The 24485-nt window shown below is 38.7% G+C and overlaps 1 protein-coding gene across 1 annotated transcript; it reads left to right on the top strand.

Moving 5' to 3' along the window:
* Positions 1-20: 20 nt before the first annotated feature.
* On the top strand, positions 21-22714 carry Glod4 (glyoxalase domain containing 4). The gene is made up of 9 exons (XM_015501036.2): positions 21-178; positions 3499-3548; positions 5093-5213; positions 7055-7199; positions 12116-12252; positions 13335-13421; positions 13692-13805; positions 13895-13981; positions 21770-22714. Exons 1-9 carry the CDS (start codon positions 89-91, stop codon positions 21833-21835), a joined length of 897 nt encoding a protein of 298 aa, XP_015356522.1. The 5' UTR covers positions 21-88; the 3' UTR covers positions 21836-22714.
* The last annotated feature ends 1771 nt before the right edge of the window (positions 22715-24485 follow it).

Here is a 24485-nt window from a genome sequence, read left to right as displayed (position 1 = left end):
CCATCGCCAGTGACGTCACCCGCCCTCGGCGCCGTCTGTGTGGGTGGGGCGTCTCTGTCTGAGTGCCGGTGGTGTGGCGTGGGGAGTCATGGCTGGTCGCCGAGCTCTGCACTTCGTTTTCAAAGTGGGAAACCGCTTCCAGACGACGCATTTCTTTCGAGATGTCCTGGGGATGAAGGTGCAGGCTGGGGCCGACAGGGGCTGGCGCGCGAGGCTGGAAGTGCCTGGCGGAGGAGGGGGGTCAAGGGTGTGTGGTCGGACCTTGGGCCCCGGATTCTCCCATTGGCCCTGCGGGGTATTCAGCTTCAGGAAACGCTGAGTCCCCGGTTACGGGTTAGGTACTGTTTTGTGTTTTCTTTTCTTTTTTTTTTTTTTTTTTTTTTTTTTTGATACTGGAGGCCGAGCCCAGGGCTTCGCAATGCTCTACAAGCGAGTTACCACTTGTGCTACATGGCCAACCTTTTTAAAAAAATAATTTTAATTTTTTAAATTTTAGTTGAGGCAGTGTCTCGCCAAATAGCCCCGACTGGCCTCGAATTTGGGATCCTCCTGCCACAGCCTCCCTCCGGAGGGATTACAGGCGTGGGCCACCGCGGTGGGCGTTACAAAAAAGGATTGACATGCTAGCTATGCGCACGTTTTTTCACTTACATACACAAATATTTTTGAGTGTCTGCCTTGGGGAGCTTCCAATGTACTGTGAAGATAATAAACAACCAAAAACTTACATAATATTCTTCCAGTGAACAATAACGCAGTCTCTTCTGGTATTGGAGCCTTTCTGGGTAGATAATCAGCATATTCAAAGTTTTGCTTTGGTCAGGGCTAGTTTGTGTGGTTTCTCTCCATAACTCTCTCATCTCTCTGGATAAATCGTTGACTCTCCTTTCAACAATCCAGGCCTAAGTATGAGGTCAGAATCCATTCTCTTCCCCACTGCCTTCATCAAATTGCATGTCTCCAGCTCTGAGAAGCTGTGATTCTTCAGGGGTCGCTCACCTGAGAACATGGAAGGAGGTTTTTAGGGAACTCCTAGTAAGTCAGGGAAGGAGAGTACACACCAGTGTTGAAGGCATTGTTAGAGCCAAGGGTGGTTTTGTGTAGAAACAGTACAGAAGACCCGGAGTACAAAGGGAGTTACCTGAGTACATCAGTGGTTTAAAAAAATATATGCAGTGACCGCAGGATGGTGCAGGCCTGTAATCCCAGCTACTCAGGAGGCTGAGACAGAAGGATCACAAGTTCAAGGCCAGCCTGAGTAATTTAGTGAGACCCTGTCTCAAAAAAGGGTTGAGGTTTAGTACAGTGAAATATTTTTTCAGGGTACTGTGTTGAGTTTTGATGACAGACTTGCAAAAGATTTTGATATCTAGCCACAACTAGAGCTCATGGTCAGGGGTGAGGTGGAGATGGGGATTGAATTTGTACCTAGCTAAAAGTAGTAGAAGTCAGAATTAATGTCTTAGTAAATGATAGCAGAAAACCACAAAGCTCTATTTACTGTTTTCCCTCATTGATTAAAGGGCTGTTGTGAAGATTATACATGTTATTTAGAAGGTATTTGAGGGCTGGGGATATAGCTCAGTTGGTAGAGTACCTGCCTTGCATGCACAAGGTCCTGGGTTCAATCCTCAGCACCACCACCAAAAAAAAGTATTTGAGGGGCTGGGGCTGTAGCTCAGTGGTAAAGCGTGTGCCTCTCATGTGTGTGAAGCACTGGCTTCCATCCTCAGCACCATATAAAAAATAAATAAAGATACTATGTGTTCATCTACAACTAAATAAATTTTTTTAAATCTAGAAAGCGTTTGACCCTTAGATATATATGTATGTTCTAGAAGTATTAGAAAAATTAAAAAGGCAAGGTTTTCTAACCTGAGTCATCAAGGAATAATACATAAAGACTGTACATTCAAGTTGACCTATAGAATATAGAAATAGTATTTCCAAGGATCAAAATCAGAGGAAGGAGTGAGTTATACTAGAAGAACTGAGTAGACGATGCAAAGATATGTTTGGAAACACCACTATTTATGTGCCTTTATCTACTTGAAGTTGAAGAGATGGGATAGCAAGGCAAATAGATTGGGATTGCTTCTGAAAGTGTATTGAATACTGGGCTTGAGAATTTGGATTTGATGCTTCAGTAAATAGGGAGATCAATTTTTTTTTAAATGTTTATTTATATGTGGTGCTGAGGATCAAACCCAGGCCTCACACGTGCTAAGAGCACTGAGCCACAACCCCAGCCCCCAATTTTTTTTTTTTTAAAATAAGGCAGTGATGTAATCAGAAATGGTTTGTGGTTTGTACTGGGGATTGAACCCAGGGACACTTAACCACTGAGCCACATCTCTAGCCCTTTTTGTATTTTATTTAGAGACAGAGTCTCACTGAGTTGCTCAGGGCTTTGCTAAATTGCTGAGGCTGGCTTTAAACTCAAGATTCTTCTGCCTCAGCCTCCTGAGCTGCTGGGATTACAGGCATGTACTGCACCCGGCAGAAGTGTTCTTTAGTGATACACTTTTATGGTGGTATAATGGAAGAAGATTAGTAGAGTTTTGTTTTGTTCTGCGTTTTGTTTTGCTTTGATTCTGGGGATTGAACCCAGGGGCACTTTGCTACTGAGATATGTCCCCAGCCCATTTCATTTTGAGAGAATCTCATTAAATTGCTGAGGCTGACCTCAAACTTGGAATCCTCCTGAGTTCCTGGGATTACAGATGTGTATCACTGTGCTCGGCCTAATAGTAGTCTTTGAAAGAGATGATGGGAGCTTCAACTAAAACAGTAGCCATGGAATCGAAAAGGAAAACAGTGCTGGGCATGGTGGTGCATGTTTGAAATCCCAGGGACTTCGGAAGCTGAGGCAGGAGGATTTCAATTTCAAGGCCAACCTCAGCAATTTAGCCAGACCCTGTCTCAAAATTTAAACAGGGAATGTAGCTGAATAGTAAAGTGTCTTTTCCGTTTTTGGTACAAAGAAAAAGGGGGGGGGGACAGAAATTAAGACATTGAGAATCTAATGCATATTAGGTTCTATGGTAGATGCTTTAACAAGTTACCCATTTTCACCAACACATGAGGAGACAGACTCCAAGCCTAAGCAGCTTGCTCAGAATTACACACTGTTAGATGAGAACCAGAATTGCAAATCAGATTTTTCTGATGCTGAAAAACCACACTTTTTCCATCTCAGCACTGCTTCCCAATCTAGGTAGAATTTTACAACTTGGCTTGCTCGCAGTTTGGTGTCAAGCTGCTCTCCCTTACCTCTTCTAGCTTGGGAAAGGTATAAAGCTTTTCTTTCCTTCCTTTCTTCTTTTTCTTCCTTTTTCCTTCTCTTCTTCTCTCCGTCATTTCCTTTCCTGTCCTTTTTTTTTTAAACAAATAAAGTTTACAAATGATAATGTCTGTGTTTTGACCTTTTAGTTTGTGCTAAATATACTATGTGCAGTACTAGTAAAACCTTACAATTTATTTTAATTCCCTTTCCAGGTTCTGCGGCATGAGGAATTTGAAGAAGGCTGCAAAGCTGCCTGTAATGGGTATGACATCTTGTATCTTAAATCTCCTGTAGGCTCTGAATACCCCCAGGAGAACAGAAGGCAGTTTCTCAAAGTGACTATAAATGGAATAAATGAAGGAGTCAGTAAATCAGGGAGGTAACTTGAAGAACACTGGGGAAACCATCCTGTTTCTCTGTACTCTCACATAGCACTTCTGATAAACCAGGCATTTCTCCAACTCTCCCAATACCAGGTAGGTGTCCTACTGTTTAACTAAATTCTTAATCTGTCCACCTGAAGTTAGTGTCAGATCCCACAAATAAAAGGCTTATTCCCACAAGACTACCCCAATATAGCTGCGCAGCACAAGTCTGGGCCTCTGCTATTTCTGATTTACCAGAAATTATAAATTGGAGGTTTCCATGACTACCTCTTCAAGTTCACATGTTTGCTAGAAAGGCTCACAATTCAGAGAAACACTACTTTTATTTACTGGTTTATTATAAAGGTTGTAACTCAGGAACAGCCAAGTAGGAGAGGTGCATAGAGCAGAATATGGGAGAAAGGAGGTGTGGCGCTTCCATATTCTTTCTGGATATACACCCTCATAGTACTTCCATGTGTTCAGCAACCCAGAAGCTCATCTAGTTGTGTTGTTCAGTAGTTTTACACAGATTATTAGAGCTTAATCTCTAACCCTTCCCCTTCCCAAAGGGGAGTGGGGCTGAAACTTCAAACCCTTTAATTACTTGATTTTTATGGAGTCAGCCCTATTCTAGGGCTCTCTAAGGGCCCCACTCTAAGACAGTTCATTATCATAAACTCAGGCATTATGGAAAGGACTTACTAGGAAAGATACCCCAATACCAGGAAATTCCAAGGATTTTTGGACCTCTGTGACAGGAATTAGATATATTACACCATAAACACAAATATGTGCTCTGGATAAAACATTGGTTATTGAGTATCTTTTAAGTTTAATAGCCACATCAAGTTGAAAAATTCCAAGGCCTGTTGGGATTTGTGTGCTTGTTGATTGATATACAAATAAACAAACTAAGTTCAGAACTTAGGAACTTAGGTTGGAAATTAGTATTCTTTTTTTCTTTAGGATTCTACTTTCTGCTTTAAAGAAAAGTGAACAAACATGCCTTTAACCCCAGCTATTAAGGAGGATATGGCAGGAGGATTACGAGTTTGAGACCAGCCTGGGCAACTTAGCAAGACCCTGTCTCAAAATTAAAATATTTAAAGGGCTAGGGATATAGCTTAGTGGTAGAGTGCTTACCTAATGCTTACCATTCACAAGACCATGGATTTAATCCCCATTGCCAAAAAAGAAGGTGTAAATGAATCTTTCCTTCCAGTAAAGTGCTAAACAGATGATCTTTGAAGCTTGTAGTTGGGGCCCATGAGCACTGCCCTCAGCTGTTCTCAGCAACTCCTGAGGTCATCATAACCTTATGAGAACTTTTTAGGACCAGAAGGGATTGCCCACCATTCTGTGCCCCATAATTCTCTGAGGGAGGACTATAGCAGATTTTGCCTATCGTCACTGGGTTCATTTACTTTCATTTTTCTAGGCCTTATGATGGGAAATGGAGTAAAACAATGGTGGGATTTGGGCCTGAGGATGATCATTTTGTTGCAGAGCTGACTTACAATTATGGCATTGGAGACTACAAGCTGGGCAATGACTTCATGGTAAATATCACTCTATCCCAGTAGATTTTTGGCTAGGGTAGATGACTTGTTTAATCTGAATTTGTTGAGTCCGTGAATCCATGAGGAGGTGACATTGGAGCAAAGGTTCTGAGGAGGTAAGGGAGTTAGCCATGTGGAAATGCAAGGAAACCAGGGTGACTGGAATGGAGAACACCAGGGAAAGGTGGTAGGAGATGGGGTCAGATTAGATTGAACCTTTTTAAGCCACTATAATCCATCTGAGTGAAATGAAGAGCTATTGAGGGTTTTGAGCAGGGGAGAAAGCAAGGTCCAGGAGCTATCTTGAAAACAGGCTATTGGGTGCATTTTGGAAAGTTTACTGTGGCTGCACAGTGGGTGATGAATTAATCAGATTGCAGCAGAGACTATTATAGTCCAAATTAGAAATGAGGCTGGCAGGGGTTGGGGCCGTAGCTCAGTGGTAGAGCACCTGCCTCTCATGTGTGAGGCCCTGGGTTTGATCCTCAGCACCACATAAAAATAAATAAATAGAGATATTCTGTCCATCTACAACTAAAAAAATTATTTAAAAAAGAAATGAGGCTGGCCTTTTCAGGAGACCCAAGTGTACATTATTGAGTACTTGAGTAAATTTAAAGTTCATTAATTGTTTAATTTTTTGTTGTTTTAAAAGCAAAAATTGGTCCTGGGCTGGAACCTGTCCTTATCAGATGCCCAGGCTCTGCTTGCAGAGGCAGAACCTCAGAAGCTGCACCCCAGAGGTGGCCATTATTTCCATATAGGACTCCCCTCCTGGGGACATGGGAGTGGGCAGTATACTCCCTTGTCCTGGGGGGTGCCTGCAAACCCCAAAGTTTCAGTAGAGACATATTGGGCTCTCATCATAGCTTCAGGATCTTACCTCTCGGCCTCATATAAATGTTACATTGTTTTGTTTGCATTATTCCCCCTCAAATTTGGGTTCTCTACCTATTTTACACAAAAATGAAGACTATGTTATCATTACTACCAACATTTGCAAATAAGCCAAATACCAGGAAGCCCTAAATTTAAAATAAATTCTAAATAGAAAAAGTTAAAATAAAAAGCAAAAATTGGGAGCTGGGGTTGTGGCTCAGCAATAGAGCACTTGCTTAGCAAGTGTGGGGCCCTGGGTTCAATCCTCAGCACCACATAAAAAATAAATAAAGGTATTGTGTCCAACTACAACTACAAAATAAATATTTTAAAACAAAAAGCAAAAATTAGGAGCTGGGGTTGTGGCTCAGTGGTAGAGCACTTGCCTTGCATGTATAAGGCACTGGATTTGATCCTCAGCACCTCATAAAAATAAAGATATTGTGTCCACCTACAACTTAAAAAAAAAATGGCTCAGGAGGCTGAGGCAGGAATATTGCCAAGTTCAAGCCCAGCTTAGGCTACATAACCAGACCATGCCTATAAATAAATAAATAAATTAAATCTCAGAAGAGGTAGCTGACAGGCCAAGGAAAAATCAAGATTTCTCTGGCTTCATCTTGAAAAAATATTTTTTTGTTTGTTGGTTTTCAACTGAGGATTGAACCAAGAGCCTTGTACATACTAGACAAGCACAGTACCACGGTACCCCCAGCCCTAGATCTTGAATATTTGAATAGATATACTTTACTGACATTTGAATTTCTCTTCTGTGATCCAAAAACATCTGAATCTTTGTGGGAGGAAAACATCCAAAACATACTTTGCAATTAATGGAAGAAAATTTTGGAATGCCAATTAAATCTTAAGTAATTTGACCTAGAGTCAGTGGACTTTGGCTCCTTGTTCTGTAAAAGATCTGTTGTGATTATATGTGTGGGTGTGTTCATTGTTTGTTATAGGGAATCACACTTGCTTCTAGCCAGGCTGTCAGCAATGCCAGGAAGCTGGAGTGGCCACTCAGTGAAGTTGCAGAAGGAGTTTTTGAAATTGAGGCCCCAGGAGGATATAAATTCTATTTGCAGAATCGCAGTCTACTTCAGTCAGGTAATTACATCAGGATGAGTAAAAACCTATTGTGTTATTCAGCTTTTCGTTGTTATGACCAAAATACCTGATATAAACAACTTAAAGGAGGAAAAGTGTATTTTGACTCAGTTTCAGAAGTTTCAGTCCATGGTTGCTTTGAGCCTCAGATGAGGCAGAACATAATGATGAAAGGGTATGGCCAAGGGAAGCTTCTTAGTTCATGGCAGAGAACTGAGAAACAGGAAGGGGCCAGGGACAAGAATTGCCCTTCCGGGGTGTGTCCCTAGTGACCTAATTTCTCAACTAGACCCTACATCCTACAGTTTCACTACCTCCTCATAATACCATCAGATTATTAAACCCATTAATGGACCAGTCCACCGATGAAGTTAGAGCCCTCATGAGACAATCACTTCCCGAAAGTCCCACCTCTGAGTGGGACTTTTGCTGCGTTGAGAACTAAGTCTTCAACACTTGAGCCTTGGGGACATTCCAGATCCAAACCAGAGCACCTGTCTAAAGCCACCTTTGATGAAAGAAGAGAGGGAGTGGGATTTCTTACTGCTATAGAGTCTTTTTGTTTTGATATGACATGTCCTTCACAAGCCAGTGCTCTTACCTGTTTTCTGAGTAATTATATTATCATGTTAGAACATTAGTCAACAGGGAATCTAGACTGGTTTTGTACTATTGGTAATGCACCTACTTATGATTCTTTCAGTTGCAAATAACAGAAAACCCAACTCAGACTAATTTGAATGATAGGAAAAATTTTTAGCTCACAGAGCAGGTATTCTAGTAGAAAAAATATCAGTGTCACTACCCAAGTTTTCTCTAAAATGTTCTATTTTCTTCAGTGTATTTCTCCTAGAGCTAAGTCCTCTTGATGATAGGATGGCTGCCAGTAGCAGTTAGGGCTACATATTGTCACACATTCACTTGGGCAGGGGTCGGGAAACCAACTTCTTACTGTTCTTTGTGCAGAACTTTCTTGGAATCTTTTAGCTAACTTCCTGGTCAGATTTAATACACTGTGCTTGCTACTGAACCCATCATTGTAAGAGAAGTAGGATTATTCCTAGACACACCACTTGAGCTGAGGTTAGTTTCCAAAACTCTATGCTGGTACTTGGTAACGATGAAACAGAAGTGAGGAGTTCACCACACTGCCTGTCACATAAAGCAGGAAAGAAATCTCACAAGGTGTGTTTTTTCAAGATAGTGACAGCTTCATCATGTATACTTAATTCCTATAAATTCAACTGCCTCTTTGCCAACACAAAAGCAAAAAAAAAAAAAAAAAGGGTGAGGTGGTAGCAGTGCAGGGCAGGAGGAGGCTGGTAAAGAGCAAGGACAATTCTGCCTGCCATTTCACTCAGTGAACACATGCCTGTAGGTGACTTGACATGAGCCATATAAATTCTTTTTTCCAAGCCAGGTGTGGTAATACATGTCTGTAATGCCAGCAACTCTGGAAGTTGAGGCAGGAGGATTGCAAATTGAAGGCCAGCCTCAGTAACTTTGCAAAGCCTTCAGCAACTTAGCAAGACCTTGTCTCAAAATAAAAAGGACTTGGGATGTAGCTCATGGTAAAGCATGCTGGGTTCAATCCCCCCATACAGAAAATAAAAAAACAAAAAAAACCCTTCAATCATCAATGAAGTACAGAAATACCAGCTTGCAATAAGTCCTACACAGCTGGTCTACCCTCCCACATCAGAAAGGATTGGTCTTTCTTTTTGCTGAGCATGATGAAAAACAAATAGCACTGAAAACTAAAATTAGACTCAGCATTTGGGACATGATGCAGAAAGCATTTTTGTCATTGTTTTGTTTTGGTACTGGGGATTGAACCAAGGGGTACTTTATTGCTGAGCTAGATCCCCTTTTTATTTTTTGAGACAGAATCTCACTTGGTTGCTTAGGGCTTTGTTCAGTTGCTGAGGATGGCCTTGAACTTGTGGTCCTCCTGCCTCAACTTCTCCAGTTGCTAGGATTATTGGCATGAACTACTATTCCTAGCTGTGTTTTTTTTTTTTTTTTTGACAGGCAATTATTGCTTTATATACTGACTTTATTATTTTCATTTTTTTTTTGCTGCTAGGGATTGAACCTAGGGCTACTCTATCACTGAGCCACATCTTTATCCCTTTCTCATTGTTATTTATTTTTATTTTGAGACAGGGTCTCCCTAAGTTTCTGAGGCTGGCCTCAAACTTACAGTCCTCCTACCTCAGCCTCCCCAGTTGCTGGGATTACAGACATGTGTCACTGTGGTTGGTCTGAATACTATTTTAAACCATAATTTCTGCAACTAAATCCATCATACTTTTTTTTTCCTCCTCTAATCTTAATAGTTATTCAATACAGGTGAGTATTCCTATTCCAAAAATTCCAAATGTTCTGAAATCCAAAACATCATACTTAGAATGTCATGTCTGCACTCAGAAAGTTTCAGATTTCAGAGCATTTTGGATCAGGGATGATCAACCAGTAAAAGTCTGTGCAAATTTTCTAAAACCTGAAAATCTGAAACAGTTAGAGTCCCAAGTGTTTTAGATACTGTTTTTGTCCTCCTTGGGAGGTAATGATAACATCCTTGGGGCATTAATTTTCTGTTGGTAATGGAGTTAAATCTGCTGCCAGTAGCAGTTAGGGCTACATGTTGTCACACATTCACTTGGGCAGGGGTCAGGAAACCAACTTCTTACTGTTCTTTGTGCAGAACTTTCTTGTAATCTTTTAGCTAACTTCCTGGTCAGATTTAATACACTGTGCTTGCTGCTGAACCCATCATTGTAAGAGAAGTAGGCTGGCATTGTAAGAGAAGTAGAAGTCTAGCTGGCATCCATCCTTTGTTTGAATTATTCATTCCTGTTTAGTTTCAAAAACTTATTCCCATTCCTGTTCCTGCATTCCTTCAGGTTCTGAATCAACTGGGACTTGTTGATTTGTTTTGTTTTGGTACCAGTGACTGAACCCAAGGTTCAACCGAGCCCCATCCCCAGCCCTTTTTTATTTTAGACAGGATCTGTCTTCATTATCCATTGCAAGAATTCCATTGCATTATCACATTGTAGGAAGATAAACAATTCTCTATTGTTGAATGTTTATGTTATTCCCAGTGTTTCATTTTTTGGGCAACACTGACAAGTGTCTTTGTGATGAAAGACCTTCATACATCCACAATTACTTTTTGAATTGCTGAAACTGGACTTGCTCTTTTAATAATGTACATTTTTAAAGATTTTGATACATTCTGTCAAGAATACTGTTATTTTTTTTAAAGCAGTGCCAGGGATGGAACCCAGTCCTCATACATGTGAGGCAGTTATCAAATTGTTGACCAGAAATGTATTAATTTACACTCTATCATTACTCTATGATTGTGACCCCTGCCCGCTCCCCCCCCCCCACACACACAGTTAACACTACTTTTTAAATTATTTTCCTGTGGCTGGGGACGTGGGTTTAATTCAAACAATGTGAAAAAACTAAAATTGTTTGCCAAGAGAACAAAAATAAAAATAATAATAATGAAAAACCAAATTATTTGCCAGTTAGATGAAATATTTTATATGAATTTAAATTTCTTTGATGATTTGTGAGGTTGAATAAGTTTTTCATGTTCATTGACCATTGCAGTTCCTCCTCATGTGGATATCTGCTTTGCACCTTTTGCCAATTTTTCTAGGCTGTTCACCTTTTTCTCATTGGTACTTAAATATGATTTTCATATTAATGTTTGTCCTATGTATAGCAAAAATTTTTTCCTAATTCTTTATTTTTTTTAGTTGTCAATGGACTATATTTACTCATGTATGGTGCTGAGATTCGAACCCAGTGCTTCATACATGCTAGACAAGCGCTCTACCACTGAACCACGACCCCAGCCCAATTCTTTACTTTTTTTTTTTTAATATTTATTTATTTATTTTAGTTCTCGGCAGACACAACATCTTTGTTTGTATGTGGTGCTGAGGATCGAACCCGGGCCGCACGCATGCCAGGCGAGCGTGCTACCGCTTGAGCCACATCCCCAGCCCCCAATTCTTTACTTTTTAATCTTAATTATTAATTATTTTGGGGGACAAGGAGCATTCAAGATTCAACCCAGGGCTTGTACATGCTAGGCCTGTACCTTACCAGTGACCTACATCCACAGCCCTAGAATTCTTCTTTTAGTTCTTATTGTCTAGGATTTTCCCATTTTGTGTAGTTAACCTGGCAGGCTTTTTTTCTTCATGGTTTTTCTATCTTTGGTGTCATATTTAAATAAAAATCATCCTCCAATCTAAAATTGTATAAATCATCACCTGTATTTAGTATTTTCTTAGTTTTATTCTTTAAACTTGATCCCTTTAACCCATTAGGAATGCATTTAATTTTCTATTTAGTTCAAATACATACCTCTTCCCCACCAATTGATTATCCAATTAAATTAGTGTCGTCTATTGAATAAGGTGCCCTTTCATACTGATTTAAAATCCTTTTTTAAATCATAAACTAAATTCTTTTGGGGGATATCAAACCATGAGCTTCACATATGCAAAGCATACACTTTACTACTAAGGAATATTCCCACCCCCATTAACTAAATTCTTATATATGATTGAGTGTTTTGTTTTGGGGATTGAACCTAGGGCTTGTGCATGCAAGGCAAGCACTCTGTCAACTGAGCTATCTCCCCAGCCCTAAGCCTATTTTTGTATATATGTATTTTTGTGGTGCTGGAGTTTGAAACCAGTAATCCTGAACTACACCCCCAGCCCATTTTGTTTTTTATTTTGAGACAGGGTCTTGTTAAATTGCTGAGGGTCTCTCTAAATTGTTGAGGCTGACCATGAACTTGCAATCCACCATGCCCAGCTTGGTCTTTTTAATCTGTTGTACCAAAATGACCTATCTATTCCTGCTGATTTATTACTTTACAGATCCTGTATTGAAAGTAACTCTTGCAGTGTCTGATCTTCAGAAGTCCTTGCACTACTGGTCTAATCTACTGGGAATGAAAATTTATGAACAAGATGAAGAGAAACAAAGGGCTTTGCTGGGCTATGCTGATAACCAGGTAAGTGATCTTGGAAAAAAATAACTTGTTTCTTTGAGTTTGTTTTATAAATGAGGGGAACATGAAGGTTGTTCCCATAGTTCTTCACAGTGACTCAAAATTTATTTATGTATGTATGTATTTATAGTTGTAGGTGGACACAATATTTTTATTTTATTTTTTTTAATGTGGTGGTGCCGGGGATTGAACCCAGCGCCTCACACATGCTCTACCACTGAGCTACAACCCCAGCCCTGATTCAATGTTTATACAGACAGAAAGAGTAAAATAAAAATTAGTGATAATCTCACCACTCAGATATTATTTGTTTCTATTTGGGAATATATCTGTTTTGAAGTGGAATAGGCTGGGATATGGCATAGTGGTAGAGCAGTGAAAGGCCTTTGCCTAACATGAAAGGCCCTGGGTTCTATCCCCAGCACGGCCAACACATTATAGGAGGTGGAATTTCTTAGACACAAACAAGAATTAATGCGTGATCTGTTTTTATATATGTAAGTATATATATACTTAGTAACCTAGCATTTGAACCTGATTTAGTCTTTATACTTTGGCCCAGCAATTGTACTTCTTGGATATTTTATTTTCTGGTGGCACTTGGGGTTAAACCCAGGGTCTTATACATGCTAGGCAACTACTTTACCACTAAGTGACATTCCCAGCCCTTATTGGGGGTTGTGTTTTGTCTTGTTTTTTGAGACAGGATCTCTATTATTTGCCCAGGCTGGCCTTGAACTTGTGATCCTCCTGCCTCAGCCTCCCCAGTTGCTGGGATTACAGACATGTGTCACTGTGGTTGGTCTGAATACTGTTTTAAACCATAATTTCTGCAACTAAATCCATCATACTTTTTTTTTCCTCCTCTAATCTTAATAGTTATTCAATACAGGTGAGTATTCCTNTTTTTTTTTTTTTTTTTTTTTTTTTTTAATGTGCTGGGGATCTAGGATCAAACCCAGGGTCTAAACATGCTAGTCAAATACTTTACTACTGAGCTACATCCCTCGCCCCACTGTTTGAATTTTGTTACCATATGCATGTATAACCTGTCCAGAAGCATAAACTCTCTTCTTTCTTCTCAGTGTAAGTTGGAGCTGCATGGCATCAAGGGTGCAGTTGACCATGCAGCAGCTTTTGGAAGAATTGCCTTTTCTTGTCCCCATAAAGAGGTAATGTTAGATCACCTGACTTTTGTTTAATCTCTGTGACTAGCTGGTTCCACTCAGCTGAGGACCTTGGCCTTCCTTCTTCAGGTTCATTCTGATTGTCGCTTTGGAATCAAGTTCAACAGTTATTTTAAGAGCCATTAAGATAATAAAATCAAACAATTGGTGCCATGGTTCTTTCTGATCAGATACTCATCTGGAGCTAATGAGTATTTGATCCTTGCCATAAAAGTAGTATGTGATCCTTGCTCACTTTGCCTTCTTTTTCTCAAGTTGCCAGACTTAGAAGACTTAATGAAAAAGGAGAACCAGACAATACTGACTCCCTTGGTGAGTCTGGATACCCCAGGGAAGGCCACAGTACAAGTAGTGATTCTGGCTGACCCTGTAAGTATTACTGAACAAGGAGACAGGCTTTACCATGGGTTTCTTCAGAGATGTCTTTTTACAAATTGCTTTTCTATTTATTGGTATAGGATGGACATGAAATTTGCTTTGTTGGGGATGAAGCATTTCGAGAACTTTCTAAAATGGATCCAGAGGGAAGCAAATTATTGGATGATGTGAGTCTGATTTTTTTTTTAACATATATTTTTTAGTTGTCAATGGACCTTTATTTATTTTTTATTTATTTATATGTGGTGTTGAGAATTGAACCCTATGCCTCATACATGCTAAGCAAGTGCTCTACCAGTGTGCTATGACCCTAGCCAGTGAGTCTTATTTCTATATTATGTCACCATAGGCCTAAGGGGGAAGGCATAAATGTATATGGGAAAGGGCCAAAGCAGTAGGGTCCAGGTTCTTATGTCTGAACCACATCCTTTTGCTGTTGGGGTGACTTTTTAGCCAGGGACCTGTGTCTTCATTGTTACCTGTATGACCCCTTATGTAGACTCAGGCGTCTTAGAGAACCACTGCTGCTGTATACAATATTATTCTGCTCAGTAAGTGTGGGAATGCCAAGATACCATCCCGTCTCATTCTCTTTCTTTCTTTCTTTCTTTTTTTTAATATTTATTTTTTAGGTGTAGATGGACACAACACAATGCTTTTATTTTTATGTGGTGCTGAGAATCGAACCCAGTGCCTCACACATGCTAGGTGAGCGCTCTACCCCTTGAGATACAACCCCAGCGCCCCAGCCCCAGCTCCGTCTCACTTTCTTAGGTTTCTGGTCTTCTCTTCCATTCAGCAGCTCAGTCTGTCTTCCTAGTGAATTGTTCTCATCAGCATACAAGCAAGCTCCAATAGTTCCCATCTTTTAAGCTTTGTATTAACTCCATATCCTTTCTTTGGATTTCTTTATAAATTTCTCTCTTTCTTTTTTCTTTATATTTGGTAATGGGGATTTAACCCAAGGGACCTTTATGACTGGGCTACATCTTCAGAATCTAGCCTTGAACTTGCCATCCTCCTGTCTCAGCCTCCTAAGCTGCTAGGATTATAGGTGTGTGCCACCACACTGGGCTATAGATTTCTTCTTCTTCCTCTACCTCTTCCTCCCCTTCCTCCTCCTCCCCTTCTTCCTCTTCCCCTTCCTCCCTTCCTCCTCTCCTCCTCCTCCTCCTCCTCCTCCTTCTTCTCCTCCTCCTCCTTCTCCTTCTTCTTCATTTTTTTGCTTCTCNCCCTCCTCCCCCTCCTTCCCCCACTCCTTTTTTTTTAGTTGTAGATGGACACAATATCTTTATTTTTATGTGGTGCTGGGCACCAAACCCAGGGCCTCACGCATGAGAGGCAAGCGCTCTACCACTGAGCTACAACCCCAGCCCTAGATTTCTTCTTTAAAAATTTGCACACAGTTTCTACTTTTTACTCTCCATTTATACTTCACTCTATTCTGCAGTAACTCTTTGTCACTCAAATATTTGCTGATGTTGACATCTTTGGGACTTCCATCTTGCCAAATCCAGAAACTTCTTTTTTATTTTCATAAAACTTGATTTTTCAGCCAGGTATGGTAGTATGTGCTTGTAGTCCCAGCTATTTGAGAGCCTGAGGCAGGAAGATTGAAAGTTAAAGGACAGTCTGGGAAATTTACAGAGACCTTGTCTCAAAATAAAAATAAAAGGGCTGGGGAAGTAGCTCAGGGGTATTGTGTTTACATAACATGTTTAAAGCCCTAGGTTCACTTCCCAGTACCACCCTCTAAAAAAACGATTTTAAAAAAAGTTAGTTGTGTTTTGTTTTGTTTTGTTTTGTTTTTGTATTTACAATTTTAAATTTTGTATTAAAATGAAAAATTTTGTATTAAAATTTTTTTCCAAGCAATCTTCAAAGGAATTACTCAGACTTCTTGTATCTAGCATGTAGTAAAGGTTTTCTGAATACTCTGTGTGTATGTATATATGAGAGACAGAGAGAGAGAGAGATAGGGTCTTGCAGTTGTTGCCCAGGCTGGTCTCAAATGCCTGGGTTCAAGTGATCCTCCTGCCTCAGCCTCCTAAGTAGCTGGGACTATAGGCACATGCCACTACTTATCTTACCTGGCTTATCTCTAAATACATTATTGAATGATTGAAGGAATTAATTAGTCTATCCCAGTTCTGTCATTTTAATATCTATATAAATGATCTTAAACAATTTACTTAAATTCTTTGAACTACTGCTTCTTTATCTAACAATCTGAGAAAGTAAGAATATCTGCTTCATGGGATTTTTCTGTGGTTTTTAAAGCTCAGCAAACCATAGACTAAAGCAGGAAATGTGTAAGAAGATACAGATACATCTTTTGTAAATTTTATGCAGGAAACTAGAATCTCAGGCAACTTTTTGCTGGACTTCCTCCTTGTTCTTTCATGCCATCTACAAACTTTCCCTTCTCTTAAACTCTCTTCTTTCGTATTAGAGTTTGAGATTCTGCCTTCTTCACATCTTTCTTGACCACTTTTTCCAGAGGCAAGTGCTATTCTGATTTCTGGCACTATAGATTAGTTTTGTTTGTTCTTGGACTCATACAAATAGAATCACTCAGTAGGTATTCTTTTATACACGGTTCTTTCTTTCAACATTTTTGAGATTCCTTCATGTAGTTACATACATCATAGTTTATTTCTTTTTTGTTTGTTTTCTCATTGAATAGTATTCACCTTTATAACAGTTGTTTATTGATTCTTTCAATGTTATGTAATTGAGCTGTTTCCAGATGTTTATCTCCTAAAAAGAAGACTGCTATGAACATTCTTGTTTAAATCTTCTTGTAGATACATGTTTTATGCCTCAGGTAAATTCTTAGTAGAATTGCTTTTACTTTATCCAAAAGTACCAAATAGCTATTCATAGTAATTATACTATAGTAGTCCTTCTTAATTGCAATTTCTCTTTTCACATGATTTCAGTTACCTATAGTCTCTTGTTTCCAAAAATATTAAATGGAAAATTCCAGAAAGCGACAGTGCATACATTTGAAATTGCACACTGTTCTGAGTAGCATAATGATATCTCCTGTTGTCCTGTTCTGTTCCACCTAGGACTTGAATCATCTTTTTATCCAGTGTAGCCACTTGTATACACTCCTCTCACATTAGTCAGTTAGTAGCCATCTTGGTTTTTAGATTAAGTGCCTTGATATAGCAGTGCTTGAGTTCAAGCAACCCTTATTTTACTTAATAATGGCCTCAAAGCACAAAAGTAGTGATGTTGGCAATTTCATTATGCCAAAGAGAAGCTTCACAGTGCTTCTTTTAGGTGAAAAGGTAAAGATTCTTGATTAATAAGGAAAGAAAAAAAAAAACATGCTGAGATTCCAAGATAACAATACGATCAAATCTTTTATCTATAAAATTTGAAGAAGTAAAAAGATATTTGTATTAGTTTTGCTTTTGTATTTCAAAATGCAAGTTATTGCCATAGGACAAAGTAAGTGCCTAGTTAAGATAGGAAAGCACTAAATTATAGGGTACTATCTACAGTTTCTGGCATCCTCTAGGGGTCTTGGAAGGTATCACCTAAGGATAAGGGGGAAGTACTGTAGGTGTTTGAGCATTCTAGTTTCTCCATATCCTCACAACATTTGGGGTTTTTGTTTTCTGGGTTTTAGCCATTCTAACAGTTGAAAGATTGTTTCATGTTTTGGTTTTAATTTGTATTTCTCTGATGACTAAAGAAAAGTACAACAAATCCCTGTGTGACTCTCACCCATCACCTCTGTGCCATAGTTATTTTTATCATTCTTTCCTTCAATCCCCAGTCCTGATTTTCTTTTGTTTTTTTCTTTTGGCTGGGGATTTCTAAGACAAATCTCAGATTAACATACCATTTTTTAAATTTCTAAAATACTTAAGTATTTCGTACTTTTTATGACAATATAAGGAAGTAGGAATTAAACAATTTTCTTTTTTTTTTTTTTAATATTTATTTCTTAGTTTTTGGCGGACACAACATCTTTGTTTGTATGTGGTGCTGAGGATCGAACCCGGGCCGCACGCATGCCAGGCGAGCGCGCTACTGCTTGAGCCACATCCCCAGCCCTAAACAATTTTCTTATAAACCATTGTTGACATTGTCACCCTTAAAAAATATACAGTATGGGCTGGGGTTATAGCTCAGTGGTTGAGTGCTAGCATGTGCAAGGCCCTGGATTCAATCCCTGGCACTGGGATGGGAACTGTGTATCAACAGTGTCATCTAAAATCCAGTGCTTATTCCCTCTCTTTTGGCAGTCCTGGGATAAAAATCCAGTTATTAAAATTTCCCTGTTGTCTGAAAAATGGTTTTATACTGTTGGTTTGCCCTACATTTTTGTGACTAGTTTTTATTTAATTAGAATATATTATTAGTACAGAACAAATTTATCTGATCCAGTGGACTTCATGACAAATGATTTGAAAGGTAGACTTCTGATCTGTTTTACATTTTAACCATTCTAGGCTATTCACTAATCTCTAAAACGAATTTATTGTTCACTCTGTATGTCTTTGTTCATATAATTTTATTCTCCTGAAATGTTCTTTCTCTTATTTAAATATTTGCTCTTATTTTAAGGCTCATTTAAATCCATATTTTAATTTATTCATTTTTATTGACTTGTTAGAGTTCTTTATATATTCTATATATAAGTAATTTGGTAGATACCTGCAAATGCAAGTATTTTTTCTAGTCTATGGCTTGTCTGTTTTGTTTTCTTTTGTCTTTGGTGTAGGGATTTATTCCAGGAGCACTTTACCACTGAGCTACATCCCCAGGTCTTTTTGTTTTCTATTTTGAGACAAGGTCTCACTAAGTTGCTGAAGCTGGCCTCAAACTCACAATCCTCCTGCTTCAGCTTCCCAAGTTGTTGTGATTACTGGCATGTACTACCACTCTGGTTTGGCTCTTTATTTTCTTTATTTTATTTTGTTGGTGGTGCTAGGGTTTGAAGCCAAGACCTTGCACATACTAGGCAAATGTTATCACTGAGCTACATTCCCGGCTCAGTGGAGTCTTTTGAAGAGCAGGGACGCCCATTTGTCCACTTTTTATATTTAGTGCTTTTGGTTCCAGACCAGTGTTGTGTCTAGTGAGCCTCTTCACCATGATCCCACGGCATGTCTGTAACTTATCTTAAAGAAAAAAAGAAAAGAAAAATCCATTCTTCTTTTTTTTTTTTTTTAAATATTTATTTTTTTAATTTTCGGCAGACACAACATCTTTATTTGTATGTGGTGCTGAGGATCGAACCCAGGCCGCACGCATGGCAGGCGAGCGCGCTACCGCTTGAGCCACATCCCCAGCCCCATTCTTCTTTTAATAATATTCAATGGAGATTGTTATTAAGTATCTCTTATTTGGACACATTCTTAAGTGTTTTATGTACTTTCTATAATTCTTAGTATAGTCTGCAAGATTAATAGCATTCCCCTTTGCAGATGAGAAAACTGAGGCTCAAAAAGATTAATCCAGGGCTGGGATTGTGGCTCAGGGGTAGAGCACTCGCTTAGCAGGGGCAGGAGCTGGGTTCAATCCTTAGCACCACTTAAAAATAAAGAAATTGTGTTGTGTCCATCTACACCTAAAAAAATAAATTTAAAAAAAATGATTAAGCCACTCAGCCATAAACATCATTCATTCAGCTAAGTGTCAAGCAGGGGCTTGGGTGGAGGTCTTTTGGGCTTCACAGTAGATTCTTTTCCTTTCTCTATATCCTGCTTCTTCTTGTGGGTAGTATATACAGTATGTCTTTTATCCCAATTGTTCACACCACAGTCCTCAGGACTGATTTGATGTTGTTGTTTTGTTTTTAACATGTTTTTTTTATTTTAAAATAGCTTTAGATGTACAGACAGAGCCACATTTGTATGTTGTTTCTTCACACTCCTAAATTCTTCTAGCTCTTAGTCACCAAGAGATGTGAGTTCTGAAATGTCTTTGGTCTGACAACTTTATTTTTGAAAATGTCCTCATTATCCCCTGTAATACTGCAAAAGCCTCTTCCCACCTTCCAGTACATCCCCCTTTCTTGCTGCCAGTGTTAGCTTTCCACAGCAGCAATCCAGTAATTCTTACAAGTGTTTAATCTTCTGATAGCTCTCCAGTACTTTCAAGATGTATGCCAAACCCTCTGACAGAGGACGTGGACATGTCTGACCCTTCCCTATTCTGATCTATTCTACCTGTCTCCCAAAGGTCACTTACCTATCCATATTCCAGTCCCATTGAACTGTTTATATTAACCCAAACCTTGCCTTGCCCAAAGAGTTTTTTTCTCTTCCCTGTTCTTCAACTTGTGCTTCAAAACTCAGAGAGCTGGGACTGGGGTTGTGGTTCAGTAGTAGAGCACTTGTGAGCATGTGTGAGGCACTGGGTTTGGTTCTCAACACCGCATATAAGTAAATGAATAAAATAAAGGTTCATCAACATCTAAAAAAAAACCCAAAAAACTAAGAAAGTTTCTTGGGTTCTGTCCCTCCACTTTTATGGTACCTAAAAGACAGAAAATTTTGCAATTCCAACTATTGTGAATCTTTGTTGCTTTTTAGCATATCTTTGATTTTTAAGCACCTTTTATTTTCATCAGAATAAATCAGATAATACTAAGATTTTATTGTTTGTTTGTTTGTGGTTTTGGGGATGGAACCCAGGGCCTTGTGCATGCAAGGCAAGCACTCTACCAACTGAGCTACATCCCCAGCCCAGTACTAAGATTTATATAAACGAAATGTAATAATGTCTTGCCCCATCTTTGACCCATTACCCAAGACTGCCATCACCTTTACTGTTTCTAAACAAGATATATACATTATATACATTTGTTTTCTCATTTTCAATTACTGACATCATCTTGTGACTTCCTTCTGAAGGTAGATGGGTATTTTTTACACTTTCTCCAATTAGTTGTTTCTTGTTGGTCAGGTACCACTTTGTTCATGGCTGTATTATAGTGAATGCCTCACACACACATATTCTCTGTGCAAAGTAATTGTTTCCATATGTGAGTCCTAGGCTGTTCTATATAGACCCCAAAGCCTGAGACTTTGTCACAGCAGCCACACCTGATCCAGCTTAGTACCTAGCTTGTGATGAAAACTGTCATTTTTTAAAAAATATTTTTTTTAATTATAGATGAACGCAATAACTTTATTTTTTTATGGTGGCAGTAAGGATCAAACCCAGGGCCTCACGTGTGCGAGGCGAATGCTCTACCACTGAGCTACCACCCCAGCCCTGTCCTTTTTTTTTTTTTTTTTTTTTTTTTAAGAAAGCTATTTCCATACTTGCTTTTGGGCTGCCTAAGTGTTTTTCTTAACAAACAGCTAAAAGAACTCTTGTAAGAGTTCTTTCATTAACAAGGATTCTCCTTGAGTTAATAGGCACAAAACTAACCCAACAGAACCAATATTGGTGGAGTAGGCTAGGAGGAGCCTTTAAAAAGTGAATCATTTGGGCTGGGGTTGTAGCTCAATGGTTGAGCGCTTGCCTTGCATGCGTGAGGCACTGGGTTTGATCCTTAGCACCACTTAAAAATAAATAGTTGTAGTTGTGTGCGACTACAACTAAAAAATAAATATATTTTTTAAAAAAGTGAATCATTCAAGGCCCACTAGCTAAAACATTAAATACCCGCTCTTATTTGGCCTCAGTCTCAGATTGAGTCTCATGACACTGAAGATTTTTGTTCTACCACAGACCTCACAGGCTGGCATGCATGGTCCCTGCTCTTTCATCAGCCAACAGACTTTGCCCTTAACTCTGCAGAGTGATAATCACCAAGCGGTTGCTCAGTATTCACTAGCATCTCTGTCACATTAAACAAAATACACTGGATGAACACTCTTTAAATATCAATTTCTTCTTTGTGCATAGTACATGCAGTGAGATATAAAGTGTATATTGTTTTTCAGACTTGGAATAAATGTATATTTCTGTTTCTGTAGGCAATGGCGGCAGATAAAAGTGATGAGTGGTTTGCTGAAAGAAACAAACCAAAGGCTTCAGGTTAATGGAAGACATCATGTGAAACAAGCATTTATGATTCTTGCGTGGCACCTGTGAAGCCTAATATGTCCCTTTTTGATAAATGTTCTTACTACTTGGTTGTGTCCTGCTCAGGCAAGGAGACCTGGGTAGTGAAGATTTGTATATTTCAATCTTTGAAAGCTCTGATATGTTTAGAAATGAAATCCAATTATCATTAATCCAGGTAGAGGGGAACTCACTGTAATCTGCACTTGGACTGTAATGGTACATTGGGTAATAGATCAGTAACAAATTATTTTCTGGACTGGGACAACTCTATGGGGCATTAGTCTTGGTTGGGAATGGAGGGAATTTTGATGAATCATGTAGATTTTAAAGGAGTTACTGTTCAAATAAATTCAAATCAATTGCTTATAGTAGTCATAATTCCAGCATCTGATGATGATATGCTGTTCTAATCTTCTACTCTAGCAGATCTTAACATATACATTTTTTTAAAGAAATTCTGTTCCTTGGACAAAGATTTGGTTAAACCCCATTTTACTTGCTTTACGTTTTGAGAAGCCAGAGAAAACAGATGGGAAGGATTTAATGTGTTGTGTTTCTACACACCCAGCTCTGTGCTAGTTTCTTTTTTTTTTTTTTTTCATTCCTTTGCTTTGTTTGCAGTACTGGGATGGAACCCAGGGGTGCTCTATCACTAAGATACATCCCCAACCCTTTTAAGAAAGTTTTTATTTTGAGACAGGGTTCACTAAGTTTCCCAGGCTGGCCTTAAACTTCCTATTCTCCTGCCTCAGCCTCCCAAGTAGCTGGGATTATAGAAGTGTGCCCCTGTGCCCCTCTGGGCTAGTTTCTTTATGTACAAATGGATTAAATGGTTTCTGCAGCCTGAAAAAAAATGTTATCTGGTGGTTTTCTCTTTGGTTCTGTACAATCATTTTGTTGTGTGTTTGTTTGTTTTGGGGGGGGGCTTGTATTTGTTTTTGCAGTACTGGGAATCAAACCTGGGGGTACTTTACCACTGAGGTACCTCCCAGTCATTTTTATCTTTCATTTTGAGACAGAGTCTCCCTAAGTTATTTAGACTGGTCTCAAACTTGCAATCCTCCTCAGTGGATATAATAGTAATTATTTATTTATCTTGCTTTTTATTTTCTGTAATATCATTTCCTAATTTATTGTGATCATCCCTCCTGAGGTAAGAAAGTAATTATAATTTTCAGTTTAAAATGACTATAAAAATAGTAGGCTTAGGGCTGGGGATGTGGCTCAAGCGGTAGCACGCTCGCCTGACATGCGTGCGGCCCGGGTTCAATCCTCAGCACTACATACAAATAAAGATGTTGTGTCCGCCAAAAACTAAAAAATAAATATTAAAAAATTCTCTCTCTCTTTCTCTCTCTCTCTCACTCTCTTTAAAAAAAAAAAAAGATATAGAAGTTGATAAATATTTTTAAAAAATAGTAGGCTTAAAATTACAAGATGGACTCTGGAAAAATAAATGTTTAAATTCCTTGATAAAGGCCAAACATATACACTAAATGACTTCTTTCTTTTTTTCCTTTTGGACTGAGAATTGAATCCAGGTGTAGTGTACCACTGAGCTACATCCCCAGGCTCCCTGTCTCCCTGAATTGATGAGGCTGGCCTTGAACTTGTATTCCTCTTGCATTCATCTCCCCAGTAACTGTACACTCCCATGCCTGGCTATTAAATGATTTTAAAATGAATAAAAAAGATTACAACAAAGGAAAACATGACAGGCAATGAAATTAATAAAAGGAAGCTAGTTTCTTAAAGGCAAATGTTCTAGGTGGGTAAGCAGCATTGATTTCTACCATGTATGATGCTTTCTATCATGCATAGAAAGATACTTAAGAGGAAAACATTTTAGTATTTTAAAATAGGAGATAAAGTTTTTTTTTTTTTATTAGCTACACATGACATTACAATGATCTTGGCAATTCATAAAAATACGAGATAAAGTTGAATGTGGTAGTGCAAGCCTTTAATCCCAGGTACTTGGGTAGCTGAGGCAGAAGGATTGCAAGTTTCAGCAACTTAAAGATATCCTGTCACAAAAAAATACAAAAGGCTGAAATTGAATCTCAGTGAAAATGCCCTTGGGTTAAATCCCCAGTACCAAAAAAAGAAAAAAAAAAAGTCAACCTTAAGTAGGTAAAGAAACTAGTGTTTATTTAGTCACACAGTATTTACATAAACCACTGTATTTACTATAACAAATATATATGTCCCCGCCTTTTTTAATGTTTTTTTTTTTTAGTTATAGGTGGATGGGATATCTTTATTTTTATGTGGTGCGAAGGATCGAACCCAGTGCTTCACGCATGGTAGGCAAGCGCTCTACCTCTGAGCCACAAACCCAGCCCTATATGTCCCCCTTATAAGAGCCTAATGCATGGTAACAGTAGTTTGTTTTTTGGGGAACAGTATTATTAAGAGGTACTATCAGGAATTAAAAATCTAATAGAAAATTAGATTAACAAATCATAGTACAAACAGATATAGATGTTTGTGTAGAAAAAGGGCCTGTTGTTTTGCTTTGAAATTCAAGAATATGCTCCTCTAAGATAGGGAATATAAATTAAATGAAAAGTGTTGTGGAACTGGAGAAAGTACTATAGGTTTTTCTTTTTTTTTAATATTTAT

The sequence above is a fragment of the Marmota marmota genome, unplaced genomic scaffold, assembly GCF_001458135.2.
Source record: "Marmota marmota marmota unplaced genomic scaffold, marMar, whole genome shotgun sequence".
NCBI classification, from domain to species: domain Eukaryota; kingdom Metazoa; phylum Chordata; class Mammalia; order Rodentia; family Sciuridae; genus Marmota; species Marmota marmota.
Note: the sequence above shows the minus strand (reverse complement) of the source record. Positions and strands in the feature narration are given on the sequence as shown.